Here is a 20071-nt window from a genome sequence, read left to right as displayed (position 1 = left end):
TGAAGAACTTCCAGTAAACTTATGACTACTGTACTACGTCCATACAATGCGTCATGGATTTTTAGGGTCAACGAATTAAGCCGCTAAGGCGAAGGCTAAGTCCGCCGGTCATTTGGATGACTGACTGACTGACCCATGTAAGTGGTTTAATAACTGATAAGATTGGAACTTCTAGAATACAAAATCCTTAGCGCGGTTTCATGCTTCCTATGTGGCGAACCAAAGTAAGCCATCTAGCGTACTTTTGTTCAAAGCTATCCAATACTATGTACAACACACAATTAAAACAAACACTGATGAGACAAGTATGTATGTATTGCACATAATCGAGTAAATGAATCTGTAATTATCTCTCTACGTAGCTCTTCGTACAGACGGAACTGTAGAGTGTGGGAATGATTGAAAACGAAACTGAGTTAAATAAGCATTTGAAGGATTAGAAATCACTTGTCAAAGAACAAAACAGGTTATTGGTGATCTTAGGTACAGTGAATTTGATTGGTGCACTGGTAGGCGTGGTGCGTGCTTGTGAAATATGTATAAGTATATAGAGGATAACTCTGTCAATCTGTAAGAAGACATCATGGTATGGTGGTAAGTGGACTGTTGTAGATCATAGAAACGAAAATAAGAAGGACAGACTCGGTACATAATCGAATGTGTTCGAACGATGACTCAATCTGATGCTTTAACATTAAAAGCAAGTAGTCAACGAGGAAAAGAACGTTGCCATTTGCTAGTGAGTAGAATATTCATAAATGCATCAAAGACAACGGAATTGGAGAGACAAGAATACACACGCATACAATTAAGTCAACTGAATCAATCTATCGAAGAAGAAAAAAGTCGATACAACAACGACAAACTAAGCAAAGACATTGAAATCACTGTGTGAAGTGTCTGTGAGGGTACCGACGCAGTGTTTCCCGATGTGTGACGCAAATAAGAGGGGATATTCAACATACGCCCGTTTGTTCCAGATGTTGATGAGGTTCTAAAAATCACACGTTGTGCCTCCGAAAACCCAACGGAATTTTGCCCAGCCAATTCCAGTTCGTAAGCTTTGTCCGGCTGAAGTTTGTCCACTCGATATTGACAGATGGGCTTTGTTCCCATCTCTTCGTTTTCTTTAGTGCAGGTGGGATTCACCGGTGTGTACTCTACCCAGTCGCCAATTGGCTTACCAGTTATTTCACCTGATTACAAGGGTTTGATTGACAAAGTAGGAACAGCGATTAGGATAGGGGATAACAAAACTATCTGCTTCATATAATCCCCCCGGTTGGGCGGGCAGGTTTGAAAATGTGCAATAACAGCCACTCATACAACTGTGCGTACAACAGGATGGTCTGCGACGATAAAAATTTTCTATATGGAACAGGGTAACGGAAAATCCTCATTGGAGACTACGTTCTTGTTGGGATATAATATCGGTACGGAACCCTCATCAATGTGTTCTATGAGTGTTTCTCGTATAGTTTGCCACCAAATACCCTAATGTTCTTTTACCGGTCTCGTTTGTATGATAAAGATACAAGCTGTTGATGAATAAGACAAAAAGAACGGCTTGATAAGGAGGAAGCAGTCTTACGAATGAGGTTGAGTTTTGACCACGGTGCAGAACATGAATACTTACGATAGACATGCAGTGCCTTCATTAAATTGTAGAACCGATATGTTAGATTCTCGAGCCACTACTGGAGTCGATACATATGGGCTTTGGTGCCAAGTCCAAAAAGCATGAGAGTCAAGTCTTGGAGAAAACCAAGTAAAAACCGGTCACGACACATGAACTGAATAGTATTCACCTACACAACCACAGAATGTATCAAAAGTCCACGTGTTTGTTCAGCAGTCCGGAAACAAATGCAACAGAGTGTACGTTCCATACAACGGCTGTGGGAACCACCACATATTCACATTGAGGTACTGTTTTACTCAACACCGGATTTTTCAGGTGGGTTGTCGGAGAGTTTCCAGCAAGCTTAAGAGCAGCGTATCATGTGTGTACCGCGATATCTATTGTATGATATCGTATGATATCGTATCAACTGAATAATGAGGCGGCCCCCGTGCAGCACATACAGTTGAAGAAGAACGATATAAAAGATGGATTCAGCTGGGTTCCAAGCGAGGCCCCCGTGGAGGTCAATATGGTATGCGGATGAGCGTATTGGTCTAGTATGCTTTCTATTTTGAACCGGAAGATCTACCCTGCCAGTAAATCGGACAGTACACTAACTGAACAGGCTTGACAGTAGTCGACGATGATAATTTGGTAAACCGTCCTTTCGGGAAGACTTTAAATTGAAGGCAGAGACTAGGAAGTCGTGGAAGCTGAACTGTCAGGAGCAAAACGCTCACAGACTGACTAACAATTAGCACGGTGTAAGAAACTTTTTGAGGATATCTGATAACATTCAAGAGTTGCTTTTCATAAATGTCAGTAGTATTTTTGTTGACATGCAGTGAATCAACATTTCGGTGTAGGGTAGAATGAAAAGCACCATATTCCATGCTTTTCATCAGAGGGTAGTGAAACATCCATCTACGCAAGGCACCAGTACCAAAGCGTTTGCAAGTTGGCATTTTGTTGACACTGCATCTTTCTGGAGAAACGGGCATGGGACAAAACTTACCCATTGAATAATCGACCTCAACCGGTCGTACATTGATCTTGTACTGGTCTATTTCCTGGCCACTATTTCCAGGCAGTTCCCAATGAACATTGTATGCGGTAGGTTCGATATATTCCTGTGCCGTTAGCATTTTTATAGCCGGTGTGGATAGCCGATTTGTTGTGACCTTATTAAGAAGGTAGAAGAATGATATATTTCCGTTTAGATAGGAAATGTCTTAAATACTGACATGGGTTTTTTCATACGACGCCATGTGGTGTCAATAAGAACAGAGTGTAATCACAAAGCCGATTTCCACCACACCGAACAAAGTCACGTGATGCTCTTGCGGTTTGCTGAAAAATGTGGGGAAACAGAATTTCCATTTATGAACTATTTTTAACCATGTGAATTCAGAACTGTCTGGTGTGTTCGCCTGTTCACTTTCCCTCGGGTTCACTACACACTGTTTCTCCTTAGTGTTGTTGGTCACTGTATAATATTTCTTTTCAAGATAAGATTGCTGTTTTTTACCATTTTAAAATTGCGGTACCTTTGTATTATAAAATGAATGAATCAGTTGAGTCCTACTTGACACATGGAGGAATGTTCGATTCACACATTTTGACGGTGATTATGGAATTGTTATTTACGATGGGGACACTGGCCCATCAGTTCAAAGGATGGTTGAATTGCTCCATTTTTGAAGGCAAGGGGCATCAAATCTAAATTTACCTCTCTTTTAGTAACGTTTTCAAGCCTGGTTATCACTTGAAACAAAGGGAGGTCTCAGGGCCAACAGGATTTACATGTCGCATGTTCTTTGCACCCGATAAACAATGGATAATTTTGGAAGTCATATTGATGTCTAAAAGGTTTCGGCTTTCAATGGATCATCCGCAAAACTAGGGTAACACGCTGGTGAATTGCAGCTGACCGGTTCTCACGTACTTTTGTCTCCAGCTATCTAAGTTAATCTTTCGCCACAGTGTGTTATTTTTGTCAAGCTCAAATAATAATTAATATATATAATATGTCATATCCTTGGAGCGCAAAGTGAGCAACGTAAACCTGCGTCTTGGTGATTGCTACGAAATTTTGAAATTTAAATAAAGTCTAGTTAAACTCAGCACCTGTCAAACCGATGGGCACTGAAGTTTATCGTGCTTACCGTGTTTACACTAGCTAAAAAATCCATTGGGTAACTAAGCAAGTTGCCGTTCATCACATTTTGTTGAGCGACTTGTCGGACAAATGGTTCGCACATAGTAGGCGTATGTTTCTCGTGACCCATTCACGCTAGGGACTATGACGTTTCAACAGACGTGTATCCGAACAATTTTCTCCGGCTTTGGAAGGCTCTGAAACTCCGACGAACTGTTCAGACAATGTCGCCTTAAAGGCTAGCCATGTCAGCTTTGGGCTAGTTTTGGACCAGAGAGATGAGTTCCTAACTGATGAACTACAAAGGTAATGAGACCGCCCATGAACTGTCAAAGGGCGTTCTGCAACCTTATGTGTTATATGTCCTGTAAAAAGTTAAATAGAGTTTCGACACCGTTTGGACACTAGTTGAACTACGTTCAGTTACGAAGCAAAGCAAAATATCTACTACCTACCTCCAAGTAAGTATTTGGTCCTCTTCCCGCTGGTGACACTGCCGACAGCGCGAATCGATAGTAATAACCAGGGATCAGATGTGGCAACCGGAGGAGACGCCTACCAGGCAAGTAAGCAAAAGGTCCGTAGAAGGCACCACGAGGATGTGTTTGTATGCGCAGCTCATAGTGCGTCAGGGGTAGACCACCTGTGTCTTTCGGAGGTTCAACGCACAGTTCGATCATTTTTGCTTCCACCTTATTTAATCCCGGGAAACAACATGTAAAGATAGCTGATCAAAATCAAACGCGAATTAATTTATAATCATTGGCGTACAGTTCGCTTCATAATGTAACGTCAAATGATGCAAAGAACGCGCCTGCAGAAAGAAACGACTAAAAATATCCGACCTCCATTTATATTTCAAAGCTGGCTCTTGACTGATAGATGAAAGACTGTAACAGCATCATCAAGTTTGATGTGATCGGTCTAAACAAAAGCGCACGGAGAAAGTGCGCTTTTCGAATACAGACTTCTGTTTCCTTTATTCATGTTTTAAACATCCGGATCTTCAGCTAATATGTCATAATTAATGCGCCAAATTTTATTAGTCCTTCGTACCAAGCACTGTCTGTTGTCTCCAACAGACTTTTGTTGGCATTTCCATCATATTTTCTTCAGTCGCAAATTCAGAAGCACCGCACCAACCTCTGCGTGGATCTTGATGGAAGAAGTGAAATCCTGGGTCAAGTAGTGTGTCGTGTCACTCATAAAAAGATGAAGAGGATGGGATTTTCCGGCAGTGTCCTAGTTAGATGGGATAACTTAAGTGGGATATATTACCCACTACCAATAGAGATATTGGACTGTCTCGACCTTGACGTTATTGCCACTAAAACGCCTTTTCCTCTGCTTTTTCTTCGGGAAGGGTTTCATAATTTGTGACGCTTTCGCCCCATCACATCCATTCACTATCTGAGTGATTGCAATTTTCAGAAATGCGTCAGATCAGGTTGGAACCCCTGCTGAGTTCAGACCGCCAACGTGCGGTCAAAAACCAGTTTTCTCCTCCATCAGTGTGAGTTAGGCATGTTTGAATCAGTCAGCATGAACTGGTGGTATGGTTCGCCAAAGTTTGGCTTGTGTTCGCACAGCATCTGGTTCACAAAATCGCTGTTAGTAAGATGTACTAGGTTTCCAGTGTGGCTCAATGCACATCAGTACAAGTGTCACATGAATGAGGTATTCGGGGAACACGTTTCCCTCCTCCATTAACTACTCTATAAGAACTAGTGCATCCAGTAGTGTAGGTAGATTTAACATGTGAACAGAAACTCCCCACAGTACGTTTTTGAGTAAGCAGTCACAGTTAACTCAAGGTGATCTCACAGTAACTCGATGCATCATACCGCTCGTTGCCAAAACGAAGTGGCGACACATAAATAATTGCCGTTCTTTTTAACTGTGAGAAAGCAGGCGGATATTTAAACTGATACCCATTGCCGCCGAAACGAACGAAAACAGAGGCGAGGACTCTCAACGAAATGTACACTCATTTGTATGTGTAGATGCGGTTGGGCAAATGCGGAATCAATACATCTGAACGCGGACAGTTTGGCGTCTTGTCGAAAACACACTCGAGCTAATCAAGTAATTTCGGTAGATTGACAGTTGGATAGACGAAACATGGACCAGTATATCACGTGACTGACCCCGCTACGTTCATCAATAAGGGCTAAACATCCTGTTTCTGCTCAATCTCACGATCGACTACGTCTCATGAAAAACCCAATTATAGTCACCCTAACCAAGGGAATTTTTCTGTCAAACGCCAGTGATCATCAAACAAGGATGTACATAAGTGGTTTTTCGGTGTCATATACGGGATTTCTAGTTACCATTTCCACAAGCGACGAAGTGCTAGTGCATTGAGGAGATTCGATTCGTCCAGCCGCCATTAATCTTCCAAGGCGATTAGGATGGATTACCGTCTATTCTTAGCGCAAAGTCACTTCGTTGCCTTCTTGATACACGTAAAATCAATTTGTAGGTAACTTGGACAATTTTCCACCATTCGCTACAAATCAATCTCTTGTGATGCACCTGAAAGCAAAGTAATCAGTATGATTCTTAATGCGCGAGTATACTGTCTAATTGTCAGTTTTCTCAGAACTGGTGCATTTCGTCGCAAGAGGGCTTACCCGGCATGTAAGTGAGCCCCAACCCAGTAGGAATCACCCCAAGCAAAAATAGGATATTCACTCCGACTGTTGACCGTACAGACGTTTTCTTTATAACTTTTTTCCCAGGCCATTAACGCTAGACTTAAGAAAAACGGCAACCATTCAAGTCCATGGTGGTGTCGTTTCCACTGTCTAGCAATCATTCATTCGCTCAGGAGGAGTACCAGTCAAGCTATCTACTACTTGATCTTTGATGAAGTCGGCGAATTAAGCGCTTCTACTGACAAGGACAAAAGATGGTCGGGTGCGTTTCTGCAAACCACTCCAGACACTTAATTATAAATCTAAAAAGCCTAGTGGAGATGCGCCCAGAGCAAACCGTACGAATACAAATTCATCCGCCTGTTCATTTGTGATGATGCAGTTTCGCTCAGCGGATGTCGACGGCAGCACACTTGCCGCACATGTCGACCATTACTGATTCGAATCCCAGCACGGCCAAGCATAAGCACTGAAATGAGGATAAGCTTGGTTTCCACTGGATGTAGAATGGGCACAATATTCGTGCTGTCACACAAGACAAATCGCTCAGTCGAGTGAAACCGCATGGAAATTCCCGTTTTTTTCAATTTGTTGTCCAAAGGTCCAAGAGGGCACAGTATTCAATATCCTTATTCTCATTGATGATATGTGATGAACTGAATTGTCGTGGCTGAAATGCCCATCTGAATATGGCCATCCCAAGGCTGTAGCGTTTATCGGTGTTAAAATTGGGCGATTTAGTGAAAAAAGATAACGAAGTGAGAAGCGTTGAAGATAAGAAGAGTGAAATATGTTTGCTGAACCTAAAACCTTTACCGATAACTCGTCTTTACAAAGCTGGGGCAGCTATGATGGGCGTTCATCGAGGCTCTTGACCATTCCTGCACATCAGTACATCGACAAACAGACGTTAGTCTGTTTATGTGATTGCCAACCTTCTGTAGGCAACCGAATTGGTGTAATGTTTCACCATGCGGGGTGTTGCGTTGGTGACGAAACGTTTGGAAACAACACGCTCGAATGTCACGACCAAATATCATTTACTCAACCTGAATTCTTGACTTTACCCTCAAAAGGAGACACTAAAAAACGTTGGTTACAGTCATTTCTACTCGGTGTTTTTGGATACGATTCGTTACAGTACATCTACGAGCTTATATCTCAACCACACCTGTGGGGGCAAACGAAAGGGTCCTTTCATCACCTGCAACCTACGCCTTTGGAAGTGTTCGATATGCACTTTATCAAAACCCGTTTTCCAAGAGGGAAATAAATAATGCATCACATAGTCCAGAAATGTTTGGGTCTTCATAAGACTACTGACATTCCGCTTACCAGACAGAAGCATGACCAGCTAAGCAAGCACTTGGCGTGTCTATCCACTCACATAATGCCGGATTAAAATATTTCACTCAAAATTCACTACCTTTTTCTCCACCCCTAAACAGTGGCAGAACAGGATTGCATGTTGAAAAAGGAGAAATCGTGGTGTTTTGTCCCAGTCGATGTGTTACTTTGATAGCAAAATATGTAAATAGCAACAGAAGCAAAAAGGTTGGCGATTTCGGGGGAAATGGAATGTTGACATCAGTGAAAATATTGCTTAATTGAAAACAACTCGAGGCACCATATGCATGTGAAGATCTGACTACCCTGGTTACCGAACTTAACAAATGTTGCATGTCCTGGATCCTGTTCTACACGCAAGATGATAGATAGATGATAGATAGATAGATAGATAGATAGATAGATTGATTGATTGATTGATTGATTGATTGATTGATTGATTGATTGATTGATTGATTGATTGATTGATTGATTGATTGATTGATTGATTGATTGATTGATTGATTGATTGATTGATTGATTGATTGATTGATTGATTGATTGATTGATTGATTGATTGATTGATTGATTGATTGATTGATTGATTGATTGATTGATTGATTGATTGATTGATTGATTGATTGATTGATTGATTGATTGATTGATTGATTGATTGATTGATTGATTGATTGATTGATTGATTGATTGATTGATTGATTGATTGATTGATTGATTGATTGATTGATTGATTGATTGATTGATTGATTGATTGATTGATTGATTGATTGATTGATTGATTGATTGATTGATTGATTGATTGATTGATTGATTGATTGATTGATTGATTGATTGATTGATTGATTGATTGATTGATTGATTGATTGATTGATTGATTGATTGATTGATTGATTGATTGATTGATTGATTGATTGATTGATTGATTGATTGATTGATTGATTGATTGATTGATTGATTGATTGATTGATTGATTGATTGATTGATTGATTGATTGATTGATTGATTGATTGATTGATTGATTGATTGATTGATTGATTGATTGATTGATTGATTGATTGATTGATTGATTGATTGATTGATTGATTGATTGATTGATTGATTGATTGATTGATTGATTGATTGATTGATTGATTGATTGATTGATTGATTGATTGATTGATTGATTGATTGATTGATTGATTGATTGATTGATTGATTGATCGATCGATCGATGAGTGTACACCTTCAGAGATTATCTAACGAAAGGCCTCCTCCAGGCTTGAACTCACAGCGAACGCTGAAATGAGTTTGACACAAAGAAGCTGTTCCCACAGCTTCCTCCTACCCTAGAATGGTGGCTGGAACTTTTATATGCTGTTTACTGATCAAGCCAGCATTCTCACAAGTGAATCGTCCTGCCACTTGCGACCCTGAGACGCTCCCGGAAGTAAACATCTTACGTTCGCACACATGCAGTCATGTATGGTAAAGCCGTTGAAGCCCACAGTAATCAAGGGGTAGCTTTGTACTTGGGAAATGTTGGCTCTGGATGCACAAAAACGATTCCATTCTACACTAACTCCGCTCATGAGTATCATCACAGACAATGAAATTAAGAATCCCGACCATTCTTTCTTACGAAAGGTTTCAAAATTTCTGAACAAACGTATGCAACATACACCATGCTACTGTACAAATCTTTGTAGCCTGTCCATACTCTATCGCTCTAGCAGGTCTTCCGTAACTCAGAGGACCAATCGTCCCAAAATGTATTCTCTCATATCTACGAAACATCGTGTTAATTTTTTACTGTGTTATATTCATTTATATTCAAATGTATCCGTGCTCCGTTACATTGCTACCTGAAGCTATTGCAGCAATTTTCGGATGGAAGGTTCTTCACAATATTTCGTTTTGTGTGACCATGGTTGACAAATTTTACATTCATATAAAAAGTCGCGTATTTCGGAAGATGACTCTCCTAATGCTTAGACAATGTTTATGTTCTTGTTCTTCCCACATTGTCCCAAAGATGACTAGGGTTGTTTTCTGTTGGCTGACACTCTTTAAAATTACGTTAGACAAAAATTCGAAAATACAACTGATTTAGAGTAAACAACATAGTGTTGAAGAACTTCCTTCTAATGGTTAAAAGAAGATTCATCTTTTCGATGAAAACTCCCGAACCCGAGTACTGACTAGATATACATCCCAATCAATCGATGGGCTTTGAACTGCAACATTGTTTTTCAGGTAGATTTTCATCAGTCTTTTGTGCCTCGACTGCAATCAACATATTCTTCCACCTAATTTGAACTAACCCGAATTGCCTCAAAGTCGGATTTGATACATTTCACGAAGTTATTCTGTCTTCTCATATCAAGCCCAAAACTAGGAAGATCGCATCGGTTTGGAACGTTATGTTGTAGCAATTAGAGGCAGCGCCGGATTTGCTAGACCCATGAGTTAAATTTAGAAATTTATGTTTTTCCAGTGAGTACCATGACTATCTAGACCAAAAATAAATCACAAACCACTCACCAAATGGCTGCGGTTTATCTAGCCCAACAACGGAAATGCAACAGAATTTTAGTTCAGATCATTTCGGTACTTGTAAGTACAAGGGTTGTCCTGTTACTCAAGGACCGGTAAACTTTCCAACAATTGGCAACTTTTGTCTAACTGGTCAAGCTAACAGGGTAGACCATTTTGCTTGGTCACGCAGACGGTTGTGCCCGAAAATACGGTGAAACAATAATATTAATCAGAACCGGGAGGTCCAAACGGATGAAGTAATAAAAACAAATCATCACTTCACATCAGTCAATACTGAGCTGATAATGAACACAAATTTTCGTACGACATCAGTCGGCGTTTTCAGCCCCAGCGGTGTCGTCTTGAAATCCTTTGGACGGGAGTTCTTCAGTGGGGATCTGGAAACGACTTCTATTCATCAACAATTTTGATCCATACAAATTCAAACTACCCAGGAAATATAACGAACAAACCTACCTGGAAGAATCACCTTCATGCTTAAAATAACAGCAAATGGTGAATCGGAACACAGACTAACAACGGCTACAAAAACGTTTCCGTCAAGCCAAGGCAACTCTGTTTTCAAATCACTTACCTTACATGCCCTCAGCGCTGGTCTGCTTGGATGAGTGGCCATTTTCAGTCGTAAGTGAGCCATCCCGGAACCCAAACGATTTGTAGCAGTGCAGGTGTAGGTTCCAAATAGGCCAATATTCCAGTATCCAGCAGCAATTGTCAACTCACTGACAGATAATTCACCGTCTTGGTAGTCCACCTTTTGATAGCTGCCGATAAAATAAATCACACATATGTCACATCCAAAAGATTGAGAACCGATTTGTCGACCAGTCCCAAGATTTTTTCCACTTTCTAGATACCCCTTGGTCTTAAATTAGGGGAGTTGTGCTTTGAAAGTGATTATTAACTCGCTAACTAAGTGTTTGCTCCGAGAAATATCTCGTCTTGATCCAGACAAGCCTCGTTTCCTCTCGCGCCAGTATTAGCTGTTAGCTTATCGTGCGCAGTTATCAGAACATTAGGACCAGAAGGCGTTTCGTGATTACAAATATTCTACTGGTGCAATGTTATTTACTAATCGGTCTAAAATTGTTTCTCAGTTCGGCTTGGATGTTCCATATAGCACCTGATGTATAACATGTCGAGAAGGAAGATAAGTATGGATGTTCCTCGGATGGAGTTGAATGATATCGTATCTGGAAATGTCTGAAGAAACTCATCAAATTAATTCTTTCCTGTAGATTGTCCTCTTCTTAGATAGGAGGGGGTCAATGAATAAAACATTCAGTTGATCAACAAAATACCTTCCTTTCTAATCCATGACCTCTATAGGCGAATAAGTGAACATAAGAAAACGATTGGTCTGCCGCACTTGTGTGGGATTGAATTTGGTCTCCTTATTTTTGCTTACGTCAAGTTTTAGCAAGGCCCCAGCCATTTTTTGCTGTCATCGGTAACGTTAGTAACCATATGAAAGTTAAAAAACATGTCTGGATACCCAGCCACCGAGTCTGGTATAAAGTGGCTACATACCCTTTTGGGCCATCCGGGTTGCCCAGTGAAACATCTGGACCAGTCTCTGGTCCGGTCCATACCCATTCTGGCGGAGGTTGGCCTGTAGCTTGACAGCTTAGCTTGGACGGCTGATGAGACAAACCGTATACCAGACCTTTGTTCTTCTCTTGCGGCAGATCGTCAGCATCTGTCATGGTGAGTACGTTTCTGGGTTCTACATCAGTGGGAGGAAACCATACAGTTAAACGTCCAGGTCCCTCGTGAGCGGTCGGAGCGATGGCTCGCCAGTGTGGTCCGGATAACGCCTCGCATGCATAGAAAGCGTTGTCTTCCGGACGTAGATCTGTAAAGTTGGGAAACCAGTGAGAATCCTCGTAAACACTTCACTTTTCTTTTGGGTACTTTTCACTCAAAACACGATATTCAAGCAACTTCTAGAGGAAATCATCACAAGTTTGTCCGTTCTGAGCACCCTAGAACCTTCTCAGCTAATCTAGCTCGGTAATTGAAATTTCCCAAGACTTTCGTGAATGCATAAGCCCACTGTCTCAGTTGCGTTCAGAAGAGAATCGGTTTTATCAACTTATTCTCTGTTTTGAGCTTGTTAGTTCAACTTATTGGAACAATACAGTTGATTTTATGCAGTGTTGTGATTCCATCGGATCAAGAATTTAAACCTTTGAAGGACAGGTTTTCTCTTTTCCTTTGACGGACGATCTGCTCTTTCGCCAATAATACGTAGCTTTGTCCAGGCACTCGGGAGGAATGCAACATATTATTATGTGGAAGTCAACAGCAGATTCTAAAAATTAGTTTTTGTAAGATACATGCTGTGTAAATTCGTTGACTGTGCATGATTACAGGAAGTTAAATCAACTTAAGTGGTCTTTCGTGGTCCAAGCCGTCGTTTGATTACCCCAGAAAAGTTAATTCGCAATGATTAGGCCTCCAAAAGTATTTCTTCTCGTGTGCTTGACTCGTCACTGTCACTTAAGCATTCGCTTCAAAATAAGAAAGAGGGACGGTTGGTGGTACCACATCCAGAAGCATTGTAACACATGACGTAAAGCCAGTGACTGCAGGATAAAATGTGCCATAACCTGCCCAAGTGCGAATTAATTATACTACTGACTTGGTGACTTGTCAGACTCGCACTGTGATTAGTTTAGACAAGGATGAAACAACTACACAGCTGTTCTCGTCTTTTCAACGTAGACTTTCTTCCGTTCCAAGATGCAACCTCTTGAAATAGACCATTTTCCAGACAAACTATTGCAACGGCTGCCACCACACAGGAATTTCCGTAGTTGTGGGAAAAAATATCGCGTACGTAATGGGTGTGTCCAAGTTGTTGCTATTATATGGTTTAATTCTTCGGGGTGTAAACTGTGTATATCAGTGCCGTTGTTTGCAAATTCATGAGGAAGAAAGTAGGTTCTACTCAATATAGGTAGTGAGCCTACCACAAATCAACATTTACTGTGGTGCTCCTTGCCGATGCTGTGAGGATGCTTGAAGAGTTTACTTGGAATTTCTTCCCGCCAGGAAAGTCATTCTCTGTCCAAAAGTCCAGAAGCATTGTAACACATGACGTAAAGCCAGTGACTGCAGGATAAAATGTGTCATAACCTGCCCAAGTGCGAATTAATTATACTACTGACTTGGTGACTTGTCAGACTCGCACTGTGATTAGTTTAGACAAGGATGAAACAACTACACAGCTGTTCTCGTCTTTTCAACGTAGACTTTCTTCCGTTCCAAGATGCAACCTCTTGAAATAGACCATTTTCCAGACAAACTATTGCAACGGCTGCCACCACACAGGAATTTCCGTAGTTGTGGGAAAAAATATCGCGTACGTAATGGGTGTGTCCAAGTTGTTGCTATTATACATTTCAATGAGCATTCTCGTAGAAGGCTGAAATTGGTTTTTTATCACGGGTGTCAGTAGCACGTGTGAGTACAAAACCTGAGAAAGTCTGATGTTACTTGAATTCACAATACAAAAGGTTGTAAGTATGGAATTTTCCCTAGTTTCCAGTTGACGGAATATGCTGCGGCGGATAATCGTTACTGATTGCGTAACCTGCAGTTTTCCACACGTGGAGTTTTGCAACTTTTTCTTAATATGTTGCAGTCGGACCAACATCCAAAAAGAAGAATCTTTCTTCCTTGGGTTTTTTGTGCTTTTGAGATGACATGAAATTCATGAAGGTAGGTGGGTTTTGGTATATTTTTTTGTGAGCCTCGTATAACAGCAATGCATGCAAAAGATCACCAATTCTGCTCACCAAACTTCAAGTTCAGTGCTTTTAGAAGTGGATTTGGAGGCATAATTGCATTCAACTGCGAAAATCTCACAAATTAGTCCGGTGAAATTTTTACAGAGCTTTTCCGCTTCATAATCTGGTGTTTCATTCTACACCAAGTGAAATCGCGGGCGGAAATCATCTTACGCCCGAAGGATGACGAAGCGTGAATAATTTAGGTCTACTTTGGTGGCGTAAAATAATTCCACAGCCCATTACTATTCGTACGATTGGCACATACTGACTAGATAATTGATTCAAGAGATGAACGTTGAATACCGGTCATTCTAAAGAAAGTAGTGCCTAGAACTAAATTACAGACACCGGGAAAAATAACTGCGCACTATACCAAAACGGCATTGAAGACAAAACCAAAACTCGACAACCCTGAGTATGGTCACTGGTCGGCGGTCACTTAGCTTGATGAGGCGATGTACCCTTCACATTACGCAGAAGACGAGTGTTGGTTTACAGGAACGCTTCAAAATCGACGTCAAGCCTAATGGGTTGTTTGCAATCAGGAAGAAAGTGTAATTGGATCCTGGGACCATTCTGAGGTTTGTAAATCGACTGCCTCTCTGACAGGTACAGTATTACGCAAAGCAGTGATTTTGACTGCCCAGCACCTAGGAAATAGACATTCACTATGATCCACAGCCACCTAGTAGCAACACTCAACGCGAAATAATGAGCATTCACAGAAATTCGGTATTCTTAATACAGTTGAATGTCGATAATTTGTGCACCCAGCACTAAAAGGACGAATGTGATCAGTCATAATGACGTTTTCCATAATTTTAACTGGATTTTTCAATCCGAGTTTATTTTAGAGAATCTTGTAATTGATACGTACTAATTTCATGAATTCGCCAGAAAAATCAGAATTCTACTGGATTTAAGTAACCGTTCTGCCTATTTTCTGGTCCCCTGGTGACGGAGATTTATCGCTCTGTTCAAAAAGCCAATAAATGTGTTGGTGATGAGATAGCGTTTCTAACACCAATAAGGTATTCCTCTGGGAACTAGAAACGTCTGCTAGCGGAGCATACACTCGTCACCCAAGTTGATATTTCACAAAATTCTGCATTTTAGCTGAACTCTAGCTAGTTGTGTGAAAAATTCGTTTTAAACGCTTACACAACTTGAAGCTTGAGAATGGGAAGTATGGTACATGTTTGCAAACCTCAGAGACATTACTCTTTTCCCAGTTTCATGTAAATGATCGAATCTAGGGCACCGCTAAGATCGGCTGTTGGTCGGCGCTGTTATGCTCAAACATTCCAAGTATTTTGACTATTCATTTCTGTTTTATTGACGGAAAATTTCTCCAAGATATTCTGACGTCATTGACTACTGATTCTGCAAAAAAATCAGCAGGGTTGACGAGAAAGTTATCTAAACGTTATCCTGTGTAACTGGTTCATAAACAGAAGTAGCTAGCAAACCTGAGGCAGGCACTTCCGCCTCAGTGATTGCTGAGTGATAGAAGTAGGCTACCTCTGTGAATATTAAAATTCGTTTACAAATTTGACTGGTAAAAACTCTAGAAGACTTCTTGCCAAATCGTGAAGACCATTATCCATTAGCTGATCACTACTGACATGGAAACCTGAAGCCCGTGAAAACGGTCTCACTGCACCTTCTTGGGTCAGCCAGTGTGCTATTCCTTCCAACGTAAGCTAGAAGTCCGTATGACCAGTGTTTCTGTGTATGAATCGGTGCAACACTTGTCAGAAAATTTTATCTCCACTGCACTTTACTTGTCAATCTCAATCTGTCAATTCTAATTGCAAATGCAATCATGACGCCTCACCGATGGATAAACAGATACTTTCTTTTAGAACCGCACACGTAGTAAGGGTATCCGGTTTATTCCGCTATGTTTACTCCTGATCTGACCAACGCTTCTGTCATATTATTGGACTGACAACAAAGTCCATTCGCCCGAGCTTCTCACGCACAAACTGACTGTATAAAACAGACAGAAGCTCAGAATCAACCAGTCGCAATCTTTAGTCGTGGCTTCACCCGGTTCGTGTTCGCACACCAAGCTCTCTCTCATTTGTTAACACTAACAATAATACGGCTGGTTTGGAAAGAGAATTTGTGCTTTAAATCAGAAGTTTCTGGCTGCTTTTGATGTGCCTACACTTAGCGTTCGCTTTTGATAGTCGGACCATGCCCGGTTCATTTAGTCTTATTTGAAAGGATGGGTTCTGAATTAGATCAAAACCTACCTAATTAACTGTCTAATCACTGTATTTTAGATTCAGTCGTAACTCTTTATCCACCCGCATACCAAAAATTTGGAAGTGTTATGCGGCTGGATGAGTACTTAAACAGTGTATTAGTTTGTTTTCATTACAGATGACTTTGCCATTTTAATGGGGAGCTCATACTGACATATTCTAGAAAACAGAAACAGTAAGCGCAGCTGTTTTAACTTTGTATGGCAAGTCAACGTTGTACGGTTCACTAACTTCTGGAGCGATTCGAGCGAACCAGGTTGATGTTGAATTCAAAGCAGTTCGGACACCAGTGGCTGACCAGCAGTCAGGACATAGGGTCATTCCCCCTTTAACCGTAGTATATACGCCATATGATTGCATGGTGATTAACTTCTCGGGTGATCATACCCAAGACTCACAAAACTTTCGAATTGTTTTCCCTTCCGAGCTACTCTTAGTTTGTTGATAGTATGAGAGGATTTAGCCTTTCTTTCCAATAAAAAAACGGTTTTAGAGTAAATAGAACAGCAAACACCATTGCCTGCCACTCATGCCCTTTTATGCACTTCAAATAGAACCAGTTCTTTGTTCACATAATTGGTATTCGGGCGCCACACTGGATTCAGTTCTGTTCCTCATAAGGCGTCGAAATGAACTGCTTCTGATGAATGCCGACATTCCGTCAATCATTTGGACTGGCACAAAAATGAGAGATTCGGTAGTTCATTTGACTCTGCTGCCATGCGAAGTGAGGGCGCACGCAAACCCTTCTTGATGGCAAATTTAAGGCATTAGTCAGGACAACTAGGTTGATGCAGAAGGCCTTTGGTTTGCCTGTATCACTGAACTAACCTTAAGTTAAAATCTTATTCGTAGGCCTCCGTGGAGAGGGCCTTACTAGCTTCCACCCACCCTTCATCATTTTCAGCTGAATCGGTAGCTCCAATCCAAAAGACGCAATGCTCCTTTTACTTGAGAATCATTGGTTGCAAGTTACTTTATGAGAAGCTGGGTTCAATAACCTCAAGGTACGCGGTGAGAGTCCTCTTACTAGTGATAGCCTAGGCAACCTTGCTTAATATTCCATGGTCTGTTGTTGAGGGAAACGATTGTGATGAGGAAGAATGCACCTGCATATTATGCCTTAGTGTAATGATGGTCTAACTAAGAGGCCAAACACTAACCGGTCGGTCACCGTTGGTCTATCACCAGCAGTGCAAGCAGGTATCGTCGATATGAAGTTGGTTAAAGTATGATTAGGCTTATGTGAGGCTACCATGCAATATTCTTTTCGTAAGCTTTCCGTATTCCATCCGAAAAATTGAACTAGTCATCCATCGAAGATGTCATGCATATTTTGGGCCCGGATATTCTTTCGCCAAAATTTTTAACGTCAAAATTCCGTCTCGGTAAGGATGTGACAGCGTTTTGTCCACTACGTCTAACACTTTGTTGGCTACTGTACTGTTTATGTACAAACACAATGAAATTAGCCTCGCAGTTTGCCTATGTAATTTGAGGGCTATTTAAAGAATGACATCATCGATCACACTATCCGGTTAAGTAAACTTTTGGCCATTCGTTTTAGGCTCATTTTCATTAAGTTCTGGATAACTGTGCACAAAAATGTAATCGCCACGGTTTATTTTGTGTGCTGGCACTCATAAGGATAGCAGGTGCAGTCTGTAGAAGTGTTTCAGACCGGGGTATCGTTCAACGTCCCCAACGTTTCTCGCCAAGATTCAGGGTCATAAAGAACGGACATTCAGTTGAGTTAAATGAATTGGAAGCTGCGTTGAGTTTTCCGGTATGGTGAAGAATGCAGCTGTGAGAAACTGGCAAATGATATCATTGCCCATGGTGGTTAATCAGGAGCCTTGCAAGCGAATTTCAGTGGAATCTATCCATATTCACTGGCATGGTATGCATGAACCTTCAAATGGTAGTCCTTTGTCCGGAGGGATTCAGGAATACGGCAGTATTGTTGTGGCTTGGCGGGACAGTGTTGGGCCATTAACACCTTTCAGAGAAGCGCGGTAAATAAGTGATCTGTATTAATCTGAGATTCGTGAAGCCATTTTTTGCGTGGCGACAACTTCATCCAGTTGCAGTGCAACACGGTGCATTTAGCAGGAAATTTTCCGTTACCAACGCCGTGCAACCCTGGTTTCAGACAACTATAAACAACCTAAGTTTGTTCAAAGATTTACATCCCCAGCCACTCGTCCAACAGAAACAGGCCTTTCCAACCTCCTGATGCCTTCACTTCGCCCTCAATTTTGTGCCTCTATTTAAAGGAAATACGTTCTACTTCATGAGGTCCAATGAGTAGTAGATATTCAAGAGCGTTCCGAACTTTAATTCTCATCGTCACTTTTTAGACATGTATGGTGACTAGGTTACTCACCTGCCCTCTCCACCAGTACTCTTTCGGTTCAACGGAAGAAAGCCTGGGAAACATGGACAAAGTAATACATGCCAATTTTGAGTGGGTCAAACAGGGTTTGAACTCACCGTATACATGCAGACGAAGTGAACTCATGTACGGATTACGTGGATCTGGTGTCAAGGATAGGTGATACCGGGGATCTATGCCTGGCAAGACTAGTTCCAGAGAATCGTTCTCGAACATAGCCGTATAATCATGTTCTGGCACGTAATCAGCGCCTGGAATATTTGGGTTTTTAAACAACGAATCTCTTTGTACAGTCGGACCAGGTCTGAACCGAACCGAGTCAGTTGATTCGGCCCCAGGTTTTGGCAGTCCCGGTGACATATCTGTTGAGTATCCTTCTGATAAGCGATCTTGCTTGATTTGTTTTGAGCCCGTTAGCAGATTGATCAACTCTGGCACCCCGTTCCCTCGCAAAAGACGTAAACGCAATCCTTGTGGGTTTGACAGACCTCCGAAAGCCTCACAGGCTAAAGTGGCGTTTTGACCGGGAAATCCGCTAGCTTGCAGTTGCGTTCCTGATTTAATAAATCTCGGACGGAGTACCACATCTGGAAAGACACTAAATTAGAGAACATGGGAAGTATTTGCGTGTCATGTATCAACTTGAGCAAAGACTAGTATCGTACAAATAAAAAGTATTGAACAAATGAGAGCATACGCGAGCACCAAAACTACGTTGAGACCTCTGTGTTTTCTTAAGGCATAGGAGAAAACGCACCTTGGCTGGAAGTAGACCACCTAATTCAAAATGCAACCTTAATGATGGGCTTCTGCAATACGTTGAAACAAAACCACCTTTTGTTTTTCCGCATGAAAGAGGGCCATAAGTTCTATTCACTATGGATACAGGGTATTGGTCCAACATCTATCTATTTTCAACGGTGCTTCTCACGTGGACATTAGTTGATAATTTATAGAAAAGACGGTCGGAAAGTGGCGTTCTGAAGTCATCCTAGTCAACTCAATCTATACTCCTTACTTTTGTACCCGTTTCCAGTTACTCTGCTTACCCATGGAGCAAACAGTTCGGTGTTATGGTCCAACTAATCTCGCCAGAATTAACTCCAGGAGATTATTGGTTGTTGATCAGGTGGCTGTTGATCTGTTCGCCGAGCTTGGCAATTGGCTTGCCAACGTTTCGTCACCCAACGAGGAGACATCATCAGTGCGCAGTTGGGTGAGTACTTCTTCCTTGCCTGCGTGTGTTTATATGGTAGTCAAAGGCTATCTGTTTTCTTTTGACGTG

The 20071-nt window shown here is 41.4% G+C and overlaps 1 protein-coding gene across 1 annotated transcript in view; it reads right to left on the bottom strand.

Annotated features, from left to right (window-relative positions):
• Window positions 1–344: 344 nt before the first annotated feature.
• T265_07964 (hypothetical protein) overlaps window positions 345–20071 on the bottom strand; it is a gene marked incomplete at both ends in the record, with an annotated part of 48996 nt that continues 29269 nt past the window's right edge. Inside the window, 6 exons of the mRNA XM_009173635.1 lie at window positions 345–1196; window positions 2640–2805; window positions 4238–4474; window positions 10896–11085; window positions 11852–12176; window positions 18885–19384. Coding sequence (XP_009171899.1) covers window positions 823–1196; window positions 2640–2805; window positions 4238–4474; window positions 10896–11085; window positions 11852–12176; window positions 18885–19384 — 1792 coding nt within the window. The remainder of the gene's footprint in view (window positions 1197–2639; window positions 2806–4237; window positions 4475–10895; window positions 11086–11851; window positions 12177–18884; window positions 19385–20071) is intronic.

The sequence above is a fragment of the Opisthorchis viverrini genome, assembly GCF_000715545.1.
Source record: "Opisthorchis viverrini unplaced genomic scaffold opera_v5_196, whole genome shotgun sequence".
NCBI lineage: Eukaryota > Metazoa > Platyhelminthes > Trematoda > Opisthorchiida > Opisthorchiidae > Opisthorchis > Opisthorchis viverrini.
Note: the sequence above shows the minus strand (reverse complement) of the source record. Positions and strands in the feature narration are given on the sequence as shown.